General features: G+C 33.6%; 1 protein-coding gene across 2 annotated transcripts; it reads right to left on the bottom strand.

Annotated features, from left to right (window-relative positions):
• Positions 1 to 5912: 5912 nt before the first annotated feature.
• On the bottom strand, positions 5913 to 17143 carry LOC111371602 (putative E3 ubiquitin-protein ligase XBAT35). 2 transcript variants are annotated; one of them, XM_022993668.1, is made up of 11 exons: positions 16774 to 17143; positions 16150 to 16264; positions 9992 to 10072; positions 9784 to 9872; positions 9577 to 9668; positions 9325 to 9406; positions 8794 to 8896; positions 8668 to 8721; positions 7572 to 7651; positions 6486 to 7181; positions 5913 to 6163 (listed from the first exon to the last, which is right to left on the bottom strand). In XM_022993668.1, the coding sequence occupies exons 1-10, from the start codon at positions 16873 to 16875 to the stop codon at positions 6513 to 6515; spliced, it is 1467 nt and encodes a 488-aa protein (XP_022849436.1). In that variant the 5' UTR covers positions 16876 to 17143; the 3' UTR covers positions 5913 to 6163; positions 6486 to 6512. The 2 variants fall into 2 exon arrangements, with proteins under 2 accessions (XP_022849436.1, XP_022849437.1); XM_022993669.1 differs by lacking the exon at positions 8668 to 8721.
• Positions 17144 to 24990: the final 7847 nt, after the last annotated feature.

Genomic DNA, 24990 nt, shown 5'->3' with positions numbered 1-24990 from the left:
AATGTTGTTTTTCAAAAATGAATAACATTACGAGAAATTCGAATTCATTGTGATGTAGGATCATAATAGAGGTACCCTTTTTGAGTCCCACCATATCCCAGAAAGGCACACTTAACAGATTAAGGGGTGAGTTGTCATTTCAAGTGATTGCAAATGAACAAAACATACACACCCAAAGGGACGAAGATGAGAATATGTGGGATAATGACCAAAGAGTTTATAAAATGGAGAAGCATTATCAAGAGTGGGAGAAGGTAATCAGTTGATAAGATGTACATTGATAGACAATGCTTCACACCAAAAATGAGAGGAACAAAAATCTCAATCGAAAAGGCTCCAACCATATCAAGAAGGTGACGGTTCTTGCGTTCTGCTACCCCATTTTGTTGAGGAGTAGAAGGGCAAGATCGCTAAGAAATAATACCACTGGTTTGTAAGAGAGACTGAAAAGCACTAGACATATATTCACCTCTCGAATCAGATCTTAAAACTTTGATAGAGGAGGAAAATTGAGTGTCAATGATAGTAAGAAAGCTTGAAAAGTAGAAAAGGCCTCGCTCTTTGGATGAAGAAAATAAATCTATGTAAATCGACTATAATCATTAATAAAAGTAACAAAGTACTTATAATTAGCATGAGATACCACAAGTGCAAAACCCCATATATCACTATGAATAATATTGAAAATATCTAAGACACGAGAACCATGAGACAGGAACGATAAAAATTTACTTTTAGCAAGTTTACATGAAGCGCAGTCAATGGAGATAACTGAAGCAACATTTTATTACCAAGCAAACCCAAGTTTAACAAATATTGTAGCACATTCGAATGGGATGTCCCAATTTTTTTATGCCAATAAAAAATATCTAAAGTTGCAAAATTACAAACAAGAGAAGTAAATGGAACAGGCTTGGTGAAATAGAAAATAGACGTCCTTCCTTAGGCCCATTCACTATCATCCTTTCAAACACCCAATTCTGTACATAACAACTAGAAGAAAAAAAAGAGACAATACAATTATTATTAACAAGTTGCTCGACAGATAAAAATTAGCTGATAAATCAAGAGAGACTAAAATATTAGACAATTCTGGAGATATATCCCCCACGACGGAGATAGGAAGGGTGTTACCATCGCCGTTTGTATATTGAAAGGTCCAGCATAAGGTCTAGGTTTACTAAGCAACAGAGGACCGTGAGTCAGATGGTTAGAGGCATTTGAGTCTAATAACAAAGAATAGTGAGTAGATGTTGGATTACCTGAGACACCCAAAGCAGAGATAACCATTTGTTGAATCATCTCAGGAGCTATGGGAGTTTGGGAAGAGTTGGGAGAGGCTGGAGCTTGAACGGGAATAGGTGGAGGAGCAGAACTAGAGGCTAAAGTGGCAGCAGCAACATAATTTACTCCAATCTTGCGTGAAGGAGGATTGGGGCACTCCTTAATAACATGCCCAGACTTGTAGTAATTGCAAACTTTCCTGGGGTACTAAAGAGCCATGTGACCAAATCCCTTACAGCTATAGCAATGCACACCAAATATATCCTGAGACTTAAATTTTTTGTGAGCCACATAAGCAATAGGAACCAAGGCTACATGATTTTGTTGTTGTTCCAAAGACTTACGAGTGATAAGACACTATTCCTTCCTCGGTAATTCACCTAAACAACCATCCAGTAATGGAATAGACTCGCGATTCATAAGGCCGAACCAGATGGAATCAGATTCAATTCGCAATTTCATAAGAAATTGATCCCTCTTGGTGACATCGTGTACAGCTTGGATAGCTTCCAAATTGTTTGATGAAATTGAAGCATAGATAATATCTATGTATTCAGCCCAAAGATTAGAGAATCCTAAATAATATTCTTAAATAGAACTTGATTATTGAGAGTTTGCTAATTCAAACTCCAACTGAAGTCCCCGAGCATTATTGCTTTGAGTATAGACTTTCTTAAAGAACTCCCACATAGCACGGGCTGATGGCCTGAGATTAAGTACAATCTGCTCATTAACCGATCCAATAATCCAGGCCATAAGTCGAGAATCTTTGATTTTCCAAACAAGATATTTTTCTTTATCCTTCTCTTGATCAGGAGCCGGAAGACTTCCATCATATGTCTCCAAAGATCACATTTGTCGTCAACCAATAATTGAAAGTGAAAAGCCCATGAAGAGTAACTTTTTCAGTAAAGCAAATACAAATCGACTCATTTTTATCCGTTGACATGATGGAATCTTGTATGGTCCAACCAAATTAATCAAAATTTAACCAAGTAAATTATGTCCAATCCAAATAATTTAGCCCAACTAATAATTAATCAAAACAATAGCCCAACACTATTCAATTAATAGTAGTCCAAATCAATTGCCCAACAACACCAACAGTCCAACTACAAAACCAAGACTCACGATCCAAACCTCAATCCAGGAAAGGAGAGAAGACATCGAGTGTAACATGTGATCAAAGACTTCAATCGGAGATGCAAAAATCACGAACCCAACACCAAAAAATCCAACAACCCAGCACTAAGACGTCGAAAACCTACTGCTACCAAGAACCAATGGTCGAACCGAGAAGGAAACTATGACAAAAAAACTAGACTGCGCAATGCGAGAGGAGATAACGACCAAGATCTTGAATAGTGAGGCTGTAACTCGCTGACCGAGAACATAGGACAAGAGTTGGAGACAAAGTACGTAGGTAATTCGAAGTATCCAGATGGCGCCTGAGACACGAGCGCCGATTACTATGAACCGAAAGCCAATCACTCAAAATTGCATGCACGAGTAAGTAACTTAGGGCTTTGATACCATGACAATATTTTTCTGAATGAATTCCTTGTGCATATTCCCCTTGTTTTATAGAATGTTACAAGCTATTTAAGGAAACAAAGTATACATGGAAACTAACTATTATGTACAAGGAAGCCTAATTTGCTTCTAATAATAATACACCTTAATATATGGCTCCTTTATTCAGTCTAGAAAAAGCATTATTGTTGAAGTCGCCATTGGTTGTCATTACTAAAATATCGATTCCTTCACCAGTCTCTTTTCTTCTTTATTTTAAATCTTGTTTCTATTCTTGTGATCTTATACTTCATAATGTGCCATATTAACCTCTCCGTTTCACAACAGAGGAGAAGCACAGGATACTGCCATGTAGTGTATGCTTGGTTACACAGTTTGGTTTTTCAGTATTCTAGCTTTTGACTTTTAGGTTCTCTGAACTTCTTTCTTTCTAATGGGAGTTCATCTCTTTTGTGTTTTTAAAAGATATTTCATCTTCTAAATTTTTTCTTCTGGGTTGATTCTTGAGTGATCGCTATAAATCTAGGAAGGGTTTGGTTGTATTGTTCTTGTATGAACAATAACAATTTAATCTTGAGTGATTTCTGTTGGTGGTCTCCTGAAGTTATGCTTCGACGATTTGGCTCCGATTTATTGCATTAATATTCATCCATGGCGAAAGCTCAAAAAAGGATTAGAAGCTTGCTCTAAACCTATTGTCTTAGGGTGAAGAACTTGTGTTTTTTGTGTTATTTATTTATTTATTTTCTTTATTTTGCTTTCGTTTGTTGGTTAAAATTGCTCTAATCATTCGGACCTAATCATAACATCTGCAATTCTAATTTTGCGCCTAGTTCCATGTTATCAAATATATTTTAGATCCTATTTATTGATTTTTCTTCAATTTTAGAAAAGGAAAAAAAAAATGCTAATAGGATAAGACTATTATTCTAAGATTCAATTATCACTCCATGTTTTAATTATTAATTAAATACTCAACGTGAAGTTCACATTAAGCTTAAGAATGTATATTTGGCTTAACATATAAGTAGGTCAAATTTACTCATAATTAGTTTTGTTATCACTCCATGCTACTTATATTAAGTAAACGAAAAAGATAAATAAATAAAACCATTTAAATGGGAAGATTCAATAAGAAGTGTATCTGCGAAAATATTTCATTTTTATATTCAATTGCACTTGTGATCCTCAATATTTTCTAATTTTATCACTCATGTTTTCAACTTTTTTCATCGCATTCTTATCCTCAACTTTTGATTAATTAACATGTCTTAACTAATAACCATTTCCCTCCAAAAGTCTGTAGGTATAACGTAAAACAACTTACTAACGATATGTACAAATATGCGAATAAAATAATTTCCACTCATTTCAAAGTACACAAACACAAATATTTTGACAAAACCATCATCAAGAATGAGGTGTGTTGATTAATGTTAAAGAAAAATGCAACACCAAAAAAATGTTGAAAACTTGTAGTGCAATTAAAATTAAAATATATTGTAACAAATAAATATTATGGTGTAATTATAATTAATCGTAATTTAACAAGAAGAAATGGAGGGCAAAATCCCCCCCCCCCACCCCACCCCCCACAAAAAAAAGAAAGAAAGAAAGAAAGAAAAATGAAAAAAAAAAGTGGCCAGATTTTCATGTTTCCCAAAAAGTCAAAGTAGCTATGGCTTATAGGGAAAATTAGATTTGAAAGAGACTTATTTTATTTTATTTTAAATAAATTTAAATAATCATAATAATGAAGTGAAAATGATATGTAAAATGAAAAGCTTGGCGTTTAATTGTGTCAATAGTTAAATATATCGACTAGTATAATTTTATGTTAGATGTGTATATTTGAATTATATCGTTTACATTATCTGTTCTCTCAATCATGAATTGATATAATTTGAGGGGTCGCCCCTAATGCATATAATATTGACATTGTTGATTTATATTAGTAATTCAAATATGTATCATGCGAAGCTAATATTTTCTTCGTGTGTTAAGGATATTAGGATGAGCCTTTTTCTTAGTATACTGAAAAAAGAGAAGCACGAGCTCAAATAAAATTTGTTATCTTCTTGCTGGAACTCTGTAAGGACAAAGAGATAATTCTCCCAATGATAATGGATTCTTCATTGACTTTCAATTTAAAATTTTTGTTATTATTACTATCGGTAGTACGGAACTAAGGGTCTGTTAAATTTAAACGAATTCCATGAAAAATGTCACGTCGGAGGAATTTATTTTTTACCTTGACTGTTTGATACAAAAGTGGAAATTGAGTTCTAAATTTCAAAGTACAAATATTTAAAACATATTTTTGGCCAATTCCGTCGAAATCAAATTCCAATGGTTTTGATAGTCTTTTTCTTTTCCAACTAATATGGAATTTGTTTGCCTTTTTCACCTTTACAATCAAACAGAGCCTAAGATTAATCTGTAATATCATTTATTTGAACAAATTTCTTTCTTTTTCCCTACTGACAAAATTTGATACCCCAAATTTGCCATCTCCACTTTACATTTTTGATACCTGGATAATATCACTTCTTAAAAGGAAGATGATGATACCTGATATGTTGTTGTGTTAAAAAATATTCATCGTCTTCAAATTTGTAAAGAAAAGTAATGTGCCAAAGTGATACTGTGTACTTAAAAAAATAAATGATGCAGAGTGCCTAAGTGATATAAGTTCGCATCAACAGATTTTCTATACGTAATTAACAGACAAATATTGTTTAATATAAAACTTTGCTAATCCCAATAATATAAAGACTGGTTGAGTTATAGCTAATTGCCTTGCATATTTTTCCAATTGAGACCATTCAAGAATTAGTACCTCTACCCGACTAGGATCAATCAGCATATTTCTAAACGAACAAGCTAACACAGCTAATTATTAAGTTGCTTCTTCTAGCATACTTCCAATTGTCCTAGGTTGAGTATCCTTCTTTCCCGTGGCCACTCGATCCCGATCTTCGCAACTCGACCACAGTCTTGTGAGCTCAACACCCAAGTTTTATTCAGTTACTCATTCCAGAAAGTGAAGTATATTGAAGGATAAATTCGAAATTACAAATGCAACATGAATTTATATAAACATTTTCAACCTGCACACAACTTTAATATCAAGTGTTTAACACAATCTCTTACACACCAAAAGGTAACACCAGCGTCCTTAAAAAGTCACAAGGAAATATCATGATAGTCATTCCAAACATTAACATCGAGACAGATTTAAATAAACATGTTTGATTCAACGTCTTTTCTTATATTATGCAACAGATATGGATACAACTATGCTGCAGATGGCCATTTGCTCTTGATACTTGCTATCATTTACAATCTGCACGGTGAAAAAATGAAATATCAAGAGCTTTACAAGAAAATATTAATTTTGACAACAGAAACTGTTAAGTTCAATCAAGATTTGATCAAGCAAAAGTGTTGAAGTTCCAAAACTCCCAGCAAGTGGTTATTTCTACTGGAGAGGTGTAAATTGTATAAGGTGAACTAGAGACTTGCATGAAACTCGATGATACTTAGATCAGAAGCACAATCTGACAGTTTATATTGAAGTCGAGTTTTTCTAATATATACCTAACATAATTACGCAACAAAAAAAAAAAAAAATCATAAGACTAGTCACAGAGGTGGACTGAACTCACCAGTAACAGCTTCATATCCTCTAAGATTTAAACAGCATATATTCGTATCACTTGATTGATATTGGCACGGCATACAGGGCAACCCCACTTCTTGGCCTTGATTTCATTCAAGCAAGACATGCATCCAGCCATGTGACCACACGGGATACAAGCTCCCTCAACTGGAGCATCCAGGCATATTGTACAAGACGAAGTAGCATTATCTACTATCTTCTCATCAAGTCCGGCAGGCAAGGCATCTACAGCAGCTGAAGACAAATCAACAGGGCTCGAGTCAATTGATGGATAGTGAATCGGGCCATCGTCAATAACTGCATCTGCAACAGGTGGAGCTGATGGGATGGAGACAGGTGTCGGGTTTTCAAGAGTTGTTCGGACAACAGATGGAATGCTACTCTGTGTCTGGATATGCTGAACTTGGCTGCCTGGACCGTCTTCCAGAAGGGTTCCATCACTTCCCTTGTGGGTGGTAGATGCCCCCCAAATGTAACTATTCCTGGGACTCGAGCTCTCTGTGGAGTTGCCTGAACTCGTGGATGAAATTGAATGAGAATCAATATTTGGTGGTCTTTCATGTGCAGCAGCCTGACGGGAGGCATTGATTGCAATAGATACTTCTTCATCTTCGGAAGTTGGTGGAGCGGTTGCTTGAACAGCAGGAACTTGGGTATTGAAAGGAAAGGTTGGATGTGGCACCTGAATTTTTAAAATTTTAAGCTCTAATTACTAGAAAGCATTGTTAGGCATTATCAATTCCCCTTTCTATTCCCCCCCACCCAAAACTCTAACCAACACATCTATCTCTACCATAAAAAAGAAAAAAAAAAGGAAAAAACGATGGCAGGTACATGCACATAATGCAATTTCAAAATTAGTATCTTGCAGCTTTTCTAAAGTAGTGATAATCTTGCCGATTGAATGATTTGACACAAAAAAATATGGGAAAAGTAAAATTTTTCACGATGCCAATAAGATATTTTCATGGTGTTTAACTCAGGCAGTCTGCATTATAAAAATGGATGTATGCCTTTCAATTCTTGAAGCACTAGTTGTGAAAGTAAAATTAGCAGAGAAACTGTATTCTACCTGAGGAATTCCTTTGCATGCATTGCAGAACCGCTGCAATTGCTGTTTGTCACTCTCAGGTGCTAGTTTAATTCGTGCCTCTGTAAATGAAGAAAACAAAAGGATTAACTCGTGTTGTGCAGTTAAATGATGGAGGGAACATCACCATTTCTCCTCTCATCAATCATAGAAGTAAATATCGGGAATAATATTCTGAAGTAGTACGGTTATAGATCAAGAGCATTTTGGCTTAAGTTTTTAAATATGTTTACTTATTTAAGTTTAAAAAAATAAAAAAATAAAAAAGTTTGATTTAAAATAAATTTATTATTAATGAAAATTAAAAATAAGTTACTGATTTCAAAAGCAAAATAAAAGTTAATTATCCGAACACGTATGTTAATAAGTTAATTTTACAAATTTTTAAGCTTAGGCAACAATGCTCTAAAATGTATTTCAGAAAACAATTTCATCATTAGATCAAAAAATAGTTGCACAATTTGAATCAGTTTAAACCATTCCTGTATCAGATCCCAGGGTACATCACTTGAGGCTTAAAGCTTCATATGCCTAGAGTTGAAATAAAGAATATCTTCACACGCTACACTGAACAGTTTAAATCTACCTCTAATGGTTAAATTTATCTAGTGACATTACGTCTGTGACAACATTTAGAAAAAATTTCTCTTGCTCTCCAAGTCCATGGGCATCTTCGAAACCCCACCCCCACCACCGGGTTTTTCATTTTTCCCACAAGGAGAAACACTGTGTACGAAGAAACTTTAAGGCCATGTTTGCCTCCCATTCGTTCAAAGCTCTTTTTTTTTAATATACTCATTTTCAACCACACATTCACACAATAAAATATTTTATACGTAAACCCAAAACCATTCCCCACTTTTTAACCACACATTCTCCAAAAACTCACTATTCATAAAAAAAAATTTAAAAAAAAATTGGCCACCGAACAGGGGCTAAGATTCATTTATCCATACCTAACTATCAAAGGTAGCAATTCAATGAAAATAAAAAAGAAGCACTGTTGAAGTTTAACATCTTATGTTCCCCTAAACTCGTTCTTCTTTCATTTAGCTAGTTCAAAATTAAATATACTTACTCCTTGCCTGTTGGGAGGACTTAATACCTCGCCTTCGCCTCCAGCGTCTCGGGACTATGCATAAAGATAAACTTGATCACCCAGAAAATGGTATATTAAGAAACAAAAGTTATGAAGAGAAATTACTGCTTGCAATAGCAGTCACGACTGCTGTTGGATCAGGCAGATTGAAGTTTGGTTCCTCTAGATTAGCTTTCCATAGTGGAATAATTAATCGTGGTTGCGCATCCTGATTGTACAACACAGTACAAGTTTAACAAGCGGAACACATGAGCTTGATAGATGTGAATTCAAAGCAAATGAAGGCACAATATGTTCCTGTGTAAACATACAGCAATAAAGCCGACATTTCTCCCTCCCTCCCTCCCTCCCTCCTCTCTACGAGTATGTGTGTGTGTGCCCATATGTGCATGTGGTAAAGAGAGAGATGGGGGAAATTGCTTAGTACTACTGGACAAATTGAACACAGGTAGAATAAAGAAATATCAAACTTATGTACAGATAATTGAAAGAGAAATGCCAAATAACACCATGGTGGAACTGTAAGGAGACTAAATCCACAAGTAGTGTGATCAAAAAGCTTGAATAATAGTTACAAAATTGACAGAGATGCCAAGCAAAAATAATTTCATTTGAGCTTTAAATGAAGAAAGATACCTGTGCACTGGCATATAGAGCAAGCTCCAACTTAAAGGGCTTTCTAAGATTTCGAGAACCACAAGGTACAACCACCACCCAACTGCACAAATATTAACAAGAGCTTCTTGTAAACATTGATAGTAAAATAATCTTTAAAACAGTCACTTATACAAAATGATTAAAGAAGATAATAGAAGCAACTCAAGAAACAAGTTACAACACTATGAAGGAGTACCATGAATGTGTATCAATTGTAAATATAATACCCACACTTTTCTTGAAAGCAGTTGAGGTGCAAGAAGTTCAAGAAAGCCAGGCCCATAAAGCTCTCTCAACCAACCAGAGAATAAGCACACGTGCCCCTAATAAGCATAATAGGAAAATGTCACTCCTTGGCTCCTTGCATGATCACCATGTAAAACATTTAAACAAATCAGAACTGATGTGCTAAACTAATGGTAAGAAGAGAAAAAATACCTCTATAGTGCGAACAATGTTGCTGTAGCCTTTGCCTCTAGCAATATCAAGTGGAGTTTGGCAATCATCATTCATAACTAATGCATTTGCTGAAATTTGAACCAGAATTTGACATATATAGACAGTAAACACAAAATACTATTTGCCACTGAAACATCATGACCTAAATTATGGAGAATACAATAGTAGACAGAAACTGTATACACACCACCATGTGAAAGAAGCAACTTTACAGTCTGGTCAAGACCTCTTTTTGCAGCATGATGCAAAGGAGTCCCTGCCTGGCGACCTTCAAAAAAGGGGGGAAAATGAACAGCTTATAAAGCAGGTTATATCAGAAATGAAGAACATTTAGGCTTTAGCAATCATTGATTGGAAAATGCTTAGGCTGAAATTAGATTTAATGACGCAAAGGATACCCTGGATCATAGAACTAAAATGAAATAGACAATCAACCAACATTTATCGAATTTGAAAGAGTTAGTTCGATCCTCGAAAAACGAGTTAGCCGATGCTTATTCCCCAGATACCGTCATTGCTTCTTCTCCGGGAAAAGAAGTTCCGAAAAATACTCATTTTTTTTACAATGGGTTCTATATTTCGTATATATATAATAAGTTTTTTACTTTTCTTATTATTATATGTTAAATTTGTATCCATTTTTCATGATATTATGCATGGATGAGGTATATCATGGCGAATTCTTCAGAAAAAATTGTGTCTTCCACAATGGAATCTGATAAGTGAGAGTCAATCTTCTTAGTCTTTATTGGCTCCAAGCTCTTTATTTTTTTCTTGATTCATATCGTACAATGAAGTACCACATGGGTGGATATCTATATGAATCCAAATCTGCCGTAACTCTTTGACAACATGAAAAAACATCAAAGAGGCAGTAATAAGCTATGATGCTCAGACTTGGGTACATATCTAAGTGTTAGATTTTTTATTTTCTAAAATATAGAATATGTGGTCATGGCTAAAAGGAGTCCAAATTTCGGACAAGTGTACGAGGGTATGTCTTTCAAACATTAATTTTTTTTTTTTTTTAACTAACACGATGTTATTTTAAATAGATCAAAATCAATTATTCACAAAAAAGGAAATGAATATTGAATAAGGGGTTAAGATAAATAAAATAGAATTTTGGAGTTTAGTTTTCAATTATGAAAAATTCATTACTAAATATTATATAAAATAGAAATTTGAATTTAGTGGAACACTAAGTAGCACTTTTCATATTATACAAACCCTAAACCATCGATACAAAGAGGGAAAGAAAGAAGAAAAAGGAAAGAAAAAAGAAGGAAGAAAAAGAAGGGAAAACCTAGTGCCGCCGCCGTCCTCCACCTGCTTGACGGCGACAACAAGTTTACTTCTAGAAGAATGGGAAAGAAGAAAATGGAAAGAAAAGAAAGAAGGAAGAAAAAGAAAGAAGCAATAACAATGAAATATCTAGTTGAAACTTGGAGGATCCGAAACATATCACATGCTCATATCCATGTCATGTTGACACAGGTACTTTGTCCATTTCTTAGAGTCCGAGAATTAGAGATAATAAGTCATATAGAATCAATTGATTCATGGAAAACTCAAATCCCTGATGATGTATTTTATAACAATTTTTCGGCTAATACAAGGATTAAATGATATAGTTCATTTGTTGGCATGAGATGGATGAAAAATTTGATGTAACTTAAGATTTGAATCTTTATTCTTTTCATCTCATTGCGAATATCAAAATCAAAAAAATCGAGATTAGTTTTCGTATTGTTTTATTTTTTCATTTCAGTTTTAGTTTTCCCTTCTAAATTTCAATATTTTGGGTGATCACGAGCCTTTACAACTTAAGCCCTCGTTTGGTAAAGATTTGATAGATATCCAATCAGATTGCAGCTTAGTCATCAAATATTCTAGAGTGTTCCATGGTTTGTTGGCTAAAGGGTAAAAGAGTAATAGAATGCTAGTAGATTGTCTATAAATATAATAAAGGGGAGCTGGGATTTTCATTCGTGTAGTAAGGTGTTGAGAAAATAGTAGAGAGATCAGGCCTCTCAAATAGCTTTAGGTTCGTTATCATTTCTGTTCATTCAGTATTCCAACAAACAATTTACAATTAATCATCCATTGAGTACAATTGAGAGTCACAATCCAACAATCTATCCAGCTAATTTCTGTTACATAATCTGAGGCCTAACTCTGTTACTGTACAGCTGATTTGCAGAATTTCAGGAGCTCCAATAGTTGAGCGGCAACAACTGGGTTCTATCAATTTGGTAGAGCAATTACGTAGGAATATAGTATTCAGTGATCGGGCTTCATAAGCAACATCTGCTACAAAGCAGGAGTTCATAGAAGCAACTACAACAACTAAGACGTTAGCCACGGTGGTCAACAAAAATCACTAGCAGTAAGGTTCAATTTTGAAATCAGCATAGCATCAACCTCCCAGCATCACAATCGCAGCAATCGTAGGGATTTACATCAATTTGATTCAAACTAGCACAACATCAATCAGTTCCAGAGAAACACAGTACGAAATGGCATTTACTGATCAGGTAGGGTTTTTCGAAGCGAGAATCGAAATACAATTGGAGATTTAGGATGGGCTAGCTGCAATCAAAATCCGAATTTAAGAGAGATGTCAATGTTGATTAAGAAGCTCAAAATAATGATGAAAAAATTGGACGGGCATAGATGGGAGGAAAAGAAGAAAGGGGCAGAAGAAGCTTCGGCCAAAATCACCATCACCTCTAAAACTCCACCTAAATCCGAGAAAATCAAAGCTGATCGGAATAACAGTAGTCATCGACGGCTGTCAAAAAATCTGGTCACCCCTTTATAGTCGTCACCAGAGGAGTTTCAACGAAGCAATGTGGATAATGAATTGAAACCTATATTAGGGGATAATGACGGAGAGGAAATTTCACCATGTACCACATTTTAAAATTAATTTCAAACTTTACTTTTCATATTTTTTTTCCCTAAAATTACTGTAATATATGCAGTAATATAAAAAACCTAAAAATTGACTCTCCTAAATTAATCAATAATCATGCAACAATCACACCATCAAAATGCCCCTATTACTTAATTCAAACCATCCCAAATCCACGTACTTAATTCCCCATTTAACTATTCTCAGTTATCATTATTACAGAGATATGCAAAATTTCCAATCCAATTTTCTTATTCGTTAAAGAATCTTCAAACCTGAAGCCTATTTGGATTTTCTTTGTTAGCTTTTGGCTTTGGAAATGCATTCTTCCAGAGGAAGAAGAAGATAGCGTGAAATTTTCTTCAAAAGATAAGATTCCTTCCTCTTATTCAGGTATTTAACACCTCTTCTCCTCTTTTTTCTATAAAATTACTTTAACTTGTTTCAACCAGACCCAGTATTCATTTCTGTACTGTGTTTGTTAGCAAATAAGATTTATAAGTGTGTGTTTACATGTATACAAACATGCACCTAAATAAGAGTATCTGGTATATTTTTCGGTTCCTTTGCTGTCATGAGAAATCCGAACCCAAGAAGAGCTTTTGGTTCATTTCTAGTTGAGTAGCGGGTGTTTATAGTGTTGTTTATTTACTTTCCTTTTGGTTTTATAGTTATTATTGATTTGGAAGTCTTTTATCATTTTCTTTTATCGCCCAGAATGGCAACTCTTGAAGAACTTGTTGCTGCAGTCTACCGGTGAGGTGGTTAAAGAGCCGGATGCCACGGGCTTTTTGGGTTTGGAACTGGAAGAAAATGGGGTTGAGGGTTCTGAGTTTAATAAAGCTGACGGGATTAATGATCACCCCAAACAGATGATCTCCCAACACCGGGCTTTTTGGGTTTGGAACTGGAAGAAAATGGGGTTGAGGGTTCTGAGTTTAATAAAGCTGACGGGATTAATGATCACCCCAAACAGATGATCTCCCAACACCGGTGTGCATGTGAAGAAGAAGACCCAAGTTAACAACACTGATAAAAGGCAAATCGACAATGTTGCGGGTAACTCGTGTGCTAATTAATCTACATGTTATGGTATCGAAGCAGGGATATCTGTCATGTTGATATGTTACTGGATCTATTTTTTTGTTTGTGCAATACTCTGTCATTTACAAAGCCCAATAATTTCTGACTTCATTGTATTGATTGCTTAGAGAATTTGATTTTCCCAAACGTGTGTTGCCATGGAGTGCACCAAGTTTTTGTTAATTCGCGTATTATTCAGGAAATTTTTGGATAGAGAAACTCATTGTTTTTGTTGTATTTCACAGTGTTCTAACCTAACAAAATATGAATGTTGTTTATGCCAAATGAGCATGTTCATTGTCTTTCACTTTATGTCTTCCAATTTGAAACATTTCATTAACTAATCACTTACACAATACACAAATACTAAATCTCAGAGGTGGTTATATGTAACTGAATGAATCTAATCCAAAATCAACACTTCAACTAATACCTCAAACATACTCATGTGTATTACGTTTCATTTTTTAATCAAACAAAAATGATGAAAGCAAATCGATTAATGTAATCCAGAAATCTCAATGCCCCATCGATTAATGTAACTAAGAAATCTCGATGCCACTTTTTATTCAAGCTTAAGAAAATTCATAATTTTACATCATATTCCAATATGCATCTGAAATTGTTCTAATTAGTTGTCAATGTGGGATTGAAAATTAAATGGCAAGTAAGAAGTGGCTCCATTATTCTTCTGAACCCCCTTTCCACTTTTTAATATTATTCATGGCTTGAGGTTACCTGCATGTTCTCCTATTGTGTCTTGTACTTCCGCACCTTTCACATCTCGTTGTTTGAAGAATCTCAATCCGTGGCTTTCTACTCGTCTTCTTCGGCCTTCCTAGAAGTCTCTTTGATCTAGGTGGTAAATTATTGGTAATGTTGTAGCTGGGGATTCATATCATCATATACGTAAACAATTAACTAGCTTCCATTTGAGGACAAACTGTCAAATTTGCATTTATTTTGTGGTGAAGTAGAATTTTTCATTTTTTTCCTATTAAAGTAGTAAATTCTGAATTTCAATATATATGTAAGTTAATTATGATTTTTTCCCCATCACGAGGTCAAGTATTCTTGTAATTGTCTTGGTTTCTTGGTTCAAAAATTTATTGGATCGATCTTACAAATCCGGGTTTTGGTTTTATAAATTTTGTAATCAAAAGGTTAGCATATCCTTGTGATTGTGTAGGTTGTTTGATTTAACGACAGAAGGCTACGGCCTCAATATTTGGGCCTCATTATGAATTTGGCCCAAAGTGTGGAAGATATAAAAGAAGTCACGGATCAAGCCCAAGAAAATTACATTTCAGACAGGACTCAAACTTCGGAGTTCTTTATGTGGGCCCAATTGGCTAGGGAATTTGAAGGGATAACATTATAATGGTAGGTGGACAACTGGCTACACAAGCTAATAGCTCAAAGTCTCAAACAAGCTTAGTCTAAAAATGATTCAACTATATGAAATTCTCAATTTTGAAGTTCAATCACGCTTCCAACCTCGAGGACAAGATGGATTTCAAGGTGACTGGAAATGATCGGTATATAATCAGATTGTAGCCAAGTCATCCAACTATTCTAGAGTGTTACATAGTTAGTTAGCTAAAGGGTAAAAAGGTAATATAAAGCTAAAAAGGGGAGTTGGGATTTTCATTCATGTAATGAGGTATTGAGAAAACAGTGGAGAGATTAGCCTGAGATTTGTTATCATTTCTGTTAATTCAGTATTCCAATAAACAATTTACAATTCATAGTTACAATCCAACAATCTATCCAGCTAATACTTGTTACACAATCTGCGGCCTAACTCTGGTACTCTACAGCTGATTTGCAGAATTTTAGTAGGACTTCCAACAGTTGAGCAGCAACAATTGGGGTTCTATCAAGATTAAAATCACGATTTTTAGTAGATTTTGATAAAAGTTGATGAAATGTGTAGTTGAAAAGTTATGATAATATGTAATTAAAATTAATTGTAGACTTTGACTAAGATTAAAATCTAGATTTTAATTCCTATCAAATAGGTGCTAAATGTTGTCGCCATTCATTTCCATTTAGGATCTAAATATACCTCTGTCCCTTTTTACATATATTATTAATATTATTACCATACCTAGGATCAATTTACACCCCACCTCAGCAACTAAATTTCATAACAATTTCTACAATTACATGGTAATAAGAACAAATAAATTTTATCATAAGATCTTCTATTTAAATTTTCTCTCCACTTCCTTCCCCTTCTATTCTCACTTCATCTAAATTAATAAAGAATGACTCAATTTGAGTTGAACTGGAAATTATGAAACATAAAGTATCAAAAATCAGAAAGCAACACAATTGTGTACCTGGACGGTAAGCATTGACATTGGCACCCAGTTCAATCAAAGTTTCCGCAACATTGTGAAGCGTTGGATTCATGCAAGCGACCATAAGTGGAGTCTTTCCTTCACTATCAATCCACTGCCACCACAACCACCATTTTAGCACATAAACCACAGACCCGGTGAATAAAACTATATTATGCAGGCAGCTATAAATTATACTGAATAACTGAAACTACTCTGTACAGTAACTCTGGTACCTAACCCGTGATATTACCACTTACATCGAATTGCACAAGTACTCTCTCATACCCAATTCTTCTCTTATAATACTGTTGCCCGTGTTTTGCTCAACCAAATAATTGAATCAAAGCCAGAAAATTAAAAACTCTTATACCAAGGAAATGAACTGGGCTTCGATTAAAAATGAATTTTTTTTTTTTACAATTGAAACCGAAATAACAAGATGATTAACAATTATAACTTAATAAATGCCAAGGAAATGAACTGGGCTTCGATTGAAAATGAAAAATTTTTACAATTGAAATCGAAATAACAAGATAATTAACAATTATAACTTTAACGTCCATGCACCCACCCCTCCCACACATTTATTAGAATTTTAGGGCAAGATTTTTGAAGGTCTACCTCAAGCCCAGCTCCTTCACTTCGAAGCGATTTAATGCCATCAACGTTTCCATAATTCACTTGCTGATACAACAATTCGTCTTTCGATTGCTGCTGTCCCATTCTTCAAGAAAAAATATTTTCTTAAAAGGACAAATGCAAAAAGAGATCCCAAAATTTAACGAGAAACCCAAAATGAATTTATTAAGGAAAAATTAAAAATTCAATGTAAAAATAAAAGGGAATTGAACGAGTGATCTGTAGAACAGTATTTCGACTTTTCTACGTAGTAGAAACCGTGTGGCTTAAAATACTAAAACAAGGAAATTTGAGATGTTGCTTATTAAAGACCGAAAAATTGGGTCAACTACTCATCTAAATCTTCTGGAATTTCATTTCTTGGATAGTTGGATTATTGAAAAAAGGATGTTTTACCATAAATGAAAGGGACGCGGAGTTGTCATTGTAATTTGGGAATCGGCGAAAATGTCCCAAACCTTTGCTCAAATTGATTTTTGGTCCAAACTTTTCGAATACGGTGAAATGATTTCAAACATTTTCATTTTGGGTACAAATACCCTTTTGAATGGAGTTCATTTAGAAGGACAATCAGTTTTGTACGAGCAATGCAACTGCTCTTATTTTATTTTTATGTTAATGGACAATTTCATCGAACAACTTTCTCCAGAAACACAAAATTATATTTAAAAAATTAATTATATTCAAATTTTGCTACCGCAATTCACTAGTTAGTCACCATCATGTCCACCACTATTATCACCAATTGACTGGTCGAATCTTCCATTGGAGCTACTAAAAAACTTATGTTGTAAACCTTTGTACCTAAGTTGATTACCTTCAATTTTGAGCCATCTTCTCAAGCATTGCACCATTACTTCTTCTCACTATTCCTGAAGCCTCCCAAGTCGTCTCTACATTTTCCCATCCTAACCACCACACGCTACTACCCATAGCACAACACACCATTGCCTTCACTTTCAAAACTATATAAATACAAATGAGAAGATAAAAAGCAAAGTCTAGTGAGAGGCCCCAGCATTTTTATTTCACATATGTGAAATTGAACACCTTTCTCATTCCCTCCCTCAAAGAAAAAACGAGTTAAAATATTCACTAATCACCGAACTTATATCTCCGTCACCTTTTGCCTATTGAACTTTAAAATGCTTCCAAGTGATCACTAAAATTTAACACGCCGTCCTCCATCACTCACTCATTATGTTTCATAAGTCATAGACTTTAAAATACTTTTGATTAGTCACTCAACTTTAACATGTTACACTCCCTTACTTACACACCATGTTTCATTAGTAACTAAACTTATACCTTTATCACGCTTTACACACAAAACTTTAAATATTTTTGAGTGGTCATTGAACTTCATAACATTTTTGAATAATGTTGATTTTCTATGAGATTCAATCTAGACCAAAAAATCAAATAGTTAAATAAGACTCAACCTAAGGCAAGAGCATTAATATTGGTCAAAATGATATAATTTCTTTAGTCGTCAAAAGCTATGTTAAAGAGAATAAAAGAATGCTAACTTCAAACTAACATAAATCTTAATTTAGATTTTAATATTTTTTACATCGAGAAAATAAAATAGAGAAATTATTCTTTATTTCAATTGAGATTGTAGACCCATATAAAGAAAATAAAAAATTATATCTCAAACAAGCAGTGAAATTTGCAATTTAGAGCCAATATTATTAATAACAAATATAATTTTTAGAGTTGTCACAAGATAATTCAAGAAAAAGGAATGGCCTGTCTTCATATATTGTATTTTATACTTAAAATTTTCAATTTTTGAACAATTGGATTTAGTAAGTAAAATTCAGCGACCATTTAAAAATATATTAAAGTTCAATAAGTAAAGTGTGATCATGGTATAAGTTCAATGACTAATGAAACATTTTTATCTTTCTTTTATTTTTATTTTTTTACTTTTCGAGTAGAGAAATACATTTAAAAAAATTGCCCCTTGAAATAACAAAAATAAATAAATACGACAATTTCATTGCAAACACAAAACTAACGTTATTTTGGGATTGATTCCATCGAAAGGGACCATTTGCACTAAAAATAAAAAGATTATGGACCATTTGGACTACATTAAAAAGTTTGAACAAAAAACACAATGTGGTGGTAAAGAATTGGGATCATTTGTGCCAATTTCCCTTGTAGTTTTCCTTGCCTTAACATTTTTCAACAATTTCATCAGCACAGATAGATTAAACAATTTTAGCTTGCAAGTAGTATTTAATTATATATACAACCATTTCCATTCTCCTTCGTGCCTACGAAATAGTACGTAGAACTTTGTCAATTGATTTGAACGGTTTGAATAGAGATTACATGGAGTAGAATTCATCTAAATTAACAAAATTTGTTTATATTTAGATAAAGAAAGATGGTGGATTTTATCTATACTTCTCCTTTCCCTAGTAAAATTTTATAAAAGGAATTTTAAAGAAAGAAAATGAAAAAGAAGTGTAATACCTTCTTTCCTCTAATGCATCTCATCCATGATGATGATTTTTGTTAAAAATATTTTATTTTCATACTTTGAAATGATTAAAAATAAATAAAAAATTCGTCCTTTTTATTTATTTATTATCTAAAATATGATGGGGAAAATAAGTTATACGCTATTTCAACGGAATTTTTGGACATAAACTATTATCAAATATAAAAATATGTTAACTAATGTAAATAGTATAAGAATGTCATGAAAAATCGTTTAGAACATTAATATGATAATGAGTAAAGATTGAGAACTTTAAATGTAATTGAAATGTTGTACAAAAAATAAAAAGAGTAATCACAAAATTTATTTACTACACAACATTATAATTACATCACAATTAAAATATATTTTTAATAAATACACCAAAATAAAATTAGAGTGACAATCCAATAGAATCTTAAAATCCACACTGTTTGTTCTACCCTCCAAGCTTCCTCAATAACGATTTGATATCTTTCGCATTCCTAAGAATTTCTTTCCGCAATTATTCTTGCTTCTCAATTACATCCTTTTTTAGTCTCTCGAAATAGTCCATCCATTTTTGCTTCCTCTTGTGCCACATTTGAATATCCTCATTTTCAAACGAGTAGCTGGAAAAGTACGAGTTTGAGGAGGATTTGTAGTGTGGATTGTTGGTGGCTGCAAAGATGGAATGCAAATGAAAAATTTGTTGGAGTATTGGTATCTTATGGGATAGTGCTTACAGTGTAAGAAAATTAAATGTGTACCTCGAACCATATTATCCAAGATTAATTGAGAATATGTAGTGGAAATTAAGTGTGACACTACCAACAAGCCTTCTAGCCAATATCAGCCTTATATCCCCTTTATTTGATGGAAATAAATACATGGTACTTTTAATTTGAGACAAAATGTACAAGTTTGACTAGAGACCTTTTAGTGCATATATATAAGAAACAAACCAATCCATCCATTATAGAAGTGGATGCTTCCTATAATAAATTCCCTTCATTAAATTGGAAACTATTATAACATTTATTAAACCTCACCATTTAACAACTTATCTTAGCAATTTAATATGTGACCCTATCTTTGCATTTAATATGTGACCATAAAACGGTTACAATGTCCCACTTGGTCACATATTAAGCAATAACTTTAAGGTGAGTACTTTATGGCTATTTACTGAAACTATCAATAATCTACTCAAATAGAAATATCCAAAACTTGAATCATGGCAGTACTATTTTAATAATCAGACATTTCCTTCCATATATTACAAGTACGATTACTTTTAAAAGAGTACCTACAGAGCCAAAAGTCTGATTTTGACTATGATTGAGCCCTGCGGAAGGAAGATCTCCGTTCATTTCATTCATTTAGTGCTTGCGATGAGGCGCAACCCGTAACAAACAAATCTGCTATCGTATGGTCTGTCTTGATATGCTCAATTTTCACTTCATTTTTCTTTATATGATGTCTAACAATCAAATATTTTACGTTGATATGTTTGCTTCGGTTTCCAATTTTGTTATTTCTTGAAAAGAAAATTACAGCTGAATTATCATAATAAATCTTCAAAAGCTTCTTTATAGTATAAATAATTATTAAGCCGTTGACAAAAATTTCCCAACCATAATGCCAGTGTTGTAGCCTCGTAACAACTAATGAATTATGCCTCCATGGTAGACAATACACTTATAGCCTGCTTACTATTTCTCCAAGATATAGCTCAACTAGCTAGAAGAAAAATGTATCATGAAGTAGAAACACATCCAGCAAAATTTGAATCCGTATATCCAACAACTTCAAGAATGTTTGAATATTTGTATGTGAATATGGAGTTTTTGATTCCTAGAAGGTATGTCATCACTTTCTTAGCAGCTCTCCAATGTTCTACACCTAGATTACTTTGATATTTGCTAGGTACACCAACTGTAAATGCAATGTCAAGTCTAGTGCAGGCTTATGCATGCATCAAGCTTCCAACATTGAAAGTATAGTGTATAGAGCCATGTGTTCTCTTTTTAATACATTTAATGGACATCATTTCTGACTGAATTTATCACCTTTGGGTGCTACACTTGATGCCCAATCTTTCATCGTAAATCTTTCCAAAACCTTCTAAACGTAGTGTTGACCTACTGCTGACTTCTCATTTTGATTATAACAAGCAAATTAGGTTTAACAATTATATTTGAGTAATTATAGAAGTTATGACTAACGTGGACAAAATGATGCTTTTGGAGCTTTCACAAATTGAACAAAGTAGAAGTCGAGCTACACATCAAGACAACGAACACTTCATTAAGTCAAACAAAGATGAGACCAGGAGAAATTAGACTTAGATACCTTGATCTCATATGTTAAGGTAAAACACTTTAGTATTTGATAATTACGTCATATGAAGCTCAAGAAAAGTTTTTTCGTACAACAAACACGATTTTTGCATAAATAATTTTTCTTAAGGGATGAACCTATTATACACTTTAAGAAATGTCAAAAAGTTTGAAAAATATGTTAGAAACATCCTTCATGAGAGTACATTTATTTTTAAAAAAATAATAAAAGAAGGAAAATTTCTAACTACCAGACACAAATTGGACTAGAGTACGCATCCAGTAGCTCTAACGGAGTCTGGTAATCGTAGCAGACATCCGATATGGCAAGTTTGTCCAACGGTCAAGAAATTGAACATTCTGACTACTAAACCAAAAATAGTTATTTGACCGTCCGGTAAGCTAGCGAACGTCAGGTAGTCTCGTCCGATAAGACATAACTTTTGACGATTTTACTGCTATAAATACCAAATCATTTTGCATTCATAGACAGACCTTTGTGAGCATTAAAGATGGATATTATTGATCTTAACTACTTAATCATTTTCTATATCTATCTTTTCAATTCATTTTCATTTACTTTAGTTATACATTTAATTATTCTGGTATAGCATAGAATTCTAATATTTTATTACGTTTATAGATTCGAGTCCTTGCAGTATTGCAACCAACAGAAGAAGAATTGCAGACATTGTGGTACACAACTCTACCGTTACCATTAGATAATAAACACACTATATTAGATAGCCTTGTCACTGGAGAACTTGACAGCATTGTACCACAAATTCCACATAGCAACGTGTGTAGCAAACAATTAATGCTGATGATGCTGGTACTTCCAGAACATACACTTCAGTTGGAGTGGAGCCTAGTTATACTTCTGTTGACTGTAACTATGTAACAAATGAACAGATGGAAGAGATGTTCAGTGCACATAAGCAGTATGTATTTGGTCTGTACGATAACTTGAAGGCACATATGGTTGAAGAATCAAGAAAACAATAGGCTGAATATCTTAAAAACTAGAAGCAAATGTTTGAAGAATAGCAAAAATGGTACAAACATCAATATCAAGAGCTGTACTTTGCCTACCAATCTAGTATGCAATCTACATCATTACTCAACCTTTCTACCAGGATTTTTTTGGAACAAACATGGTTGATCAATTAAGAACACAAGAAACTAATTATCAAGAAATTCTTGATAATCAGAAAGAATTTTTTTAGCAACAACAAAAATGGCAGGAAAATCACTATCAGGGAATGCAATCTCATATGGAATCTTGTGTGGACAACAATTTAACTTCGATGAGTTCCTACATTGATGAACAGAGTTACAACATGTTGAATAGAATGAGTGATATTGAAGCTATTGTTGGTTGTTTATAGGAAGATACTCCTAGGTTTAGCAATAAAATTCATGGCAAAAAAGCAAGACCTGAACAAACTCAACCTGAAATGTCCACAAAAAAGAAGTATAATAGGAAGATAAAATCTTCATGTTTTCCTCTGGAGGACTATTCTATGGAGAGGTACTCAACAGTTCGTGATTGGATGGCACTGAATAAATCAGGGTAAAAAACCTAATTCTAACTTACTAGTTACATTGTATTTATTTAACACTATTCTAAACTATGATGTACAATACATATTGAGATCTTGGAGGCAATATGTATAGAAGAGACACGCTACAAAATATAATGGATGAAGACAAAGACATTAGCCCTGGGGTTATTGAAACTCATAAATCATAATTAATTTCAATCTACATTTGACATATCTAATTTATATCTATTTATTTTATTAGACTATAGAGATGGAGTTAAAGTTGTTAAGGCAATTCATTAAAGAAGGATGTACTCTACTCTTTAAAGAATATGCAATTTTTTGGACTTCAATTATGAAATTGAATGCGGGGCCAAATGATGTGGCAAATAAGTTTAAAAGAAGGAAGTTATAGTGTACATGATCATCAGATGGATTTCACCGTGTTAGCAAAATGCATAAGTAGCAATTTGCTAGAGGGTAGTCGTCCATGGGCATGCAATTATTTATTAATTTTGATGTGATCCAAGATGCGGGATTCATGAAGGCAAGTCCGAATCAAGACCCCTGATTATCGAAGAAGGCTCGATGACGCGATCGATAGCAAAACGAGTTAAAGAGGCGATGGGGATGCTCGTCAAAGCCATTATTGATGACACCATATTCGGGACGCAAAATGGAGCAAGTTTCATGTTGGGATTGAAGGGTGAAGAGCTTTGGATCAACGTGATAAAGGTGAACGATATGGACAATATGGAAAACGAGTAGTGTGGATTAAAATTGGCATAACTTTTAGATCGGGTGTCGAATTTTCGTCCATGAGTACAATTCGAAATTGTCACAAAATTTCACACAAGGAGGAGGAGGTTTTGAAAAAATAACTATGCAACCACAAAGCTTAAAGGCCATGTGACCGCATAGGTTGTTATCGAAACAAAACTGAGGCTGACTATTTGTTCTATGCGATTGCAATGATTTATACTATGCGGTCGCATAATACAAATTTCTGGACGCATTTTTAATTTTTGATAACTTATCTGGTTTCCATAAAACTTGATTCTACTTATTATTTTTCGGTATTTGAAGCATAATTTCCATCCAAGATAATATTTTTAGGGTTGGTATAAATACTTTCTCATATTGATTGTAAGAACAACTTTTGTCATTATTGAGAATTAATTTGAGAGGCAATTCTTTCTTTCCAATCTTTGTTCTTCTTAGAACAATTTTCAAACTTATCAAGGTGCTTCCTTGTGACGTTCAAAATCTGGGTGTGAGTCTTTGGTTGCGTGATCTTGTCCTTCATATTACTGTTATTGTGGGGTGGCTTGGTTCGTCATCTTGGGATTCAAATCCATAAATCGGGGTTAATTCTTGGCTTTCCTGGGGTTCAACAATCTTTTGTGGGTTCGTTAGTGATCATGCTAATCGGGTTCGCATCAGTTGGTATCAGAGCACATGCTTCAAATTAATCGAGATTATATCTTTTATTATCTTTGAGTTTTTAAATCTTGTTCTTTCTATTTTTTGCATTATTCTTTTGTGTCCTATGTTATTGAGTCTCTAATTTCTTATCCTTGTTTCATGTCTTGTTATTGTTGCTATTTGATTCCTAGATCCAAAAGTCAATCGTTAATTCGTCAAGACTTGCTTATTTTGCTAGTAGTTAGTTAATCTTCTTGCACAAAAAAAAATAAAAAATAAAAAGAGGGGAAACAAAAGAGAAATTCAAAAAAAAATAAAAATTGTTGAGCTTTAATTGTTTAATTTAGTACTAGCATGTTTATAATTTTCTTTGAGCCATATTTGTGTCGATCCATAAATTTCATTCATCAATTCG

This window comes from Olea europaea, chromosome 22 (assembly GCF_002742605.1).
Source record: "Olea europaea var. sylvestris chromosome 22, O_europaea_v1, whole genome shotgun sequence".
Lineage (NCBI taxonomy): Eukaryota > Viridiplantae > Streptophyta > Magnoliopsida > Lamiales > Oleaceae > Olea > Olea europaea.
The sequence above is the reverse complement of the archived record's forward strand: the minus strand, read 5'-3'. Positions and strand labels throughout refer to the sequence as shown.

Coding starts and splice junctions, on each gene's coding strand:
- LOC111371602 (XM_022993668.1), bottom strand. CDS start 16,875: ATGGGACAGCAGCAATCGAAAGACGAATTGTTGTATCAGCAAGTGAAT. Junction 16,265..16,773: donor GTGAAGGAGCTGGGCTTGAG/GTAGACCTTCAA, acceptor TTGTGGTGGCAG/TGGATTGATAGTGAAGGAAA. Junction 10,073..16,149: donor TGTCAATGCTTACCGTCCAG/GTACACAATTGT, acceptor CCTTTTTTGAAG/GTCGCCAGGCAGGGACTCCT.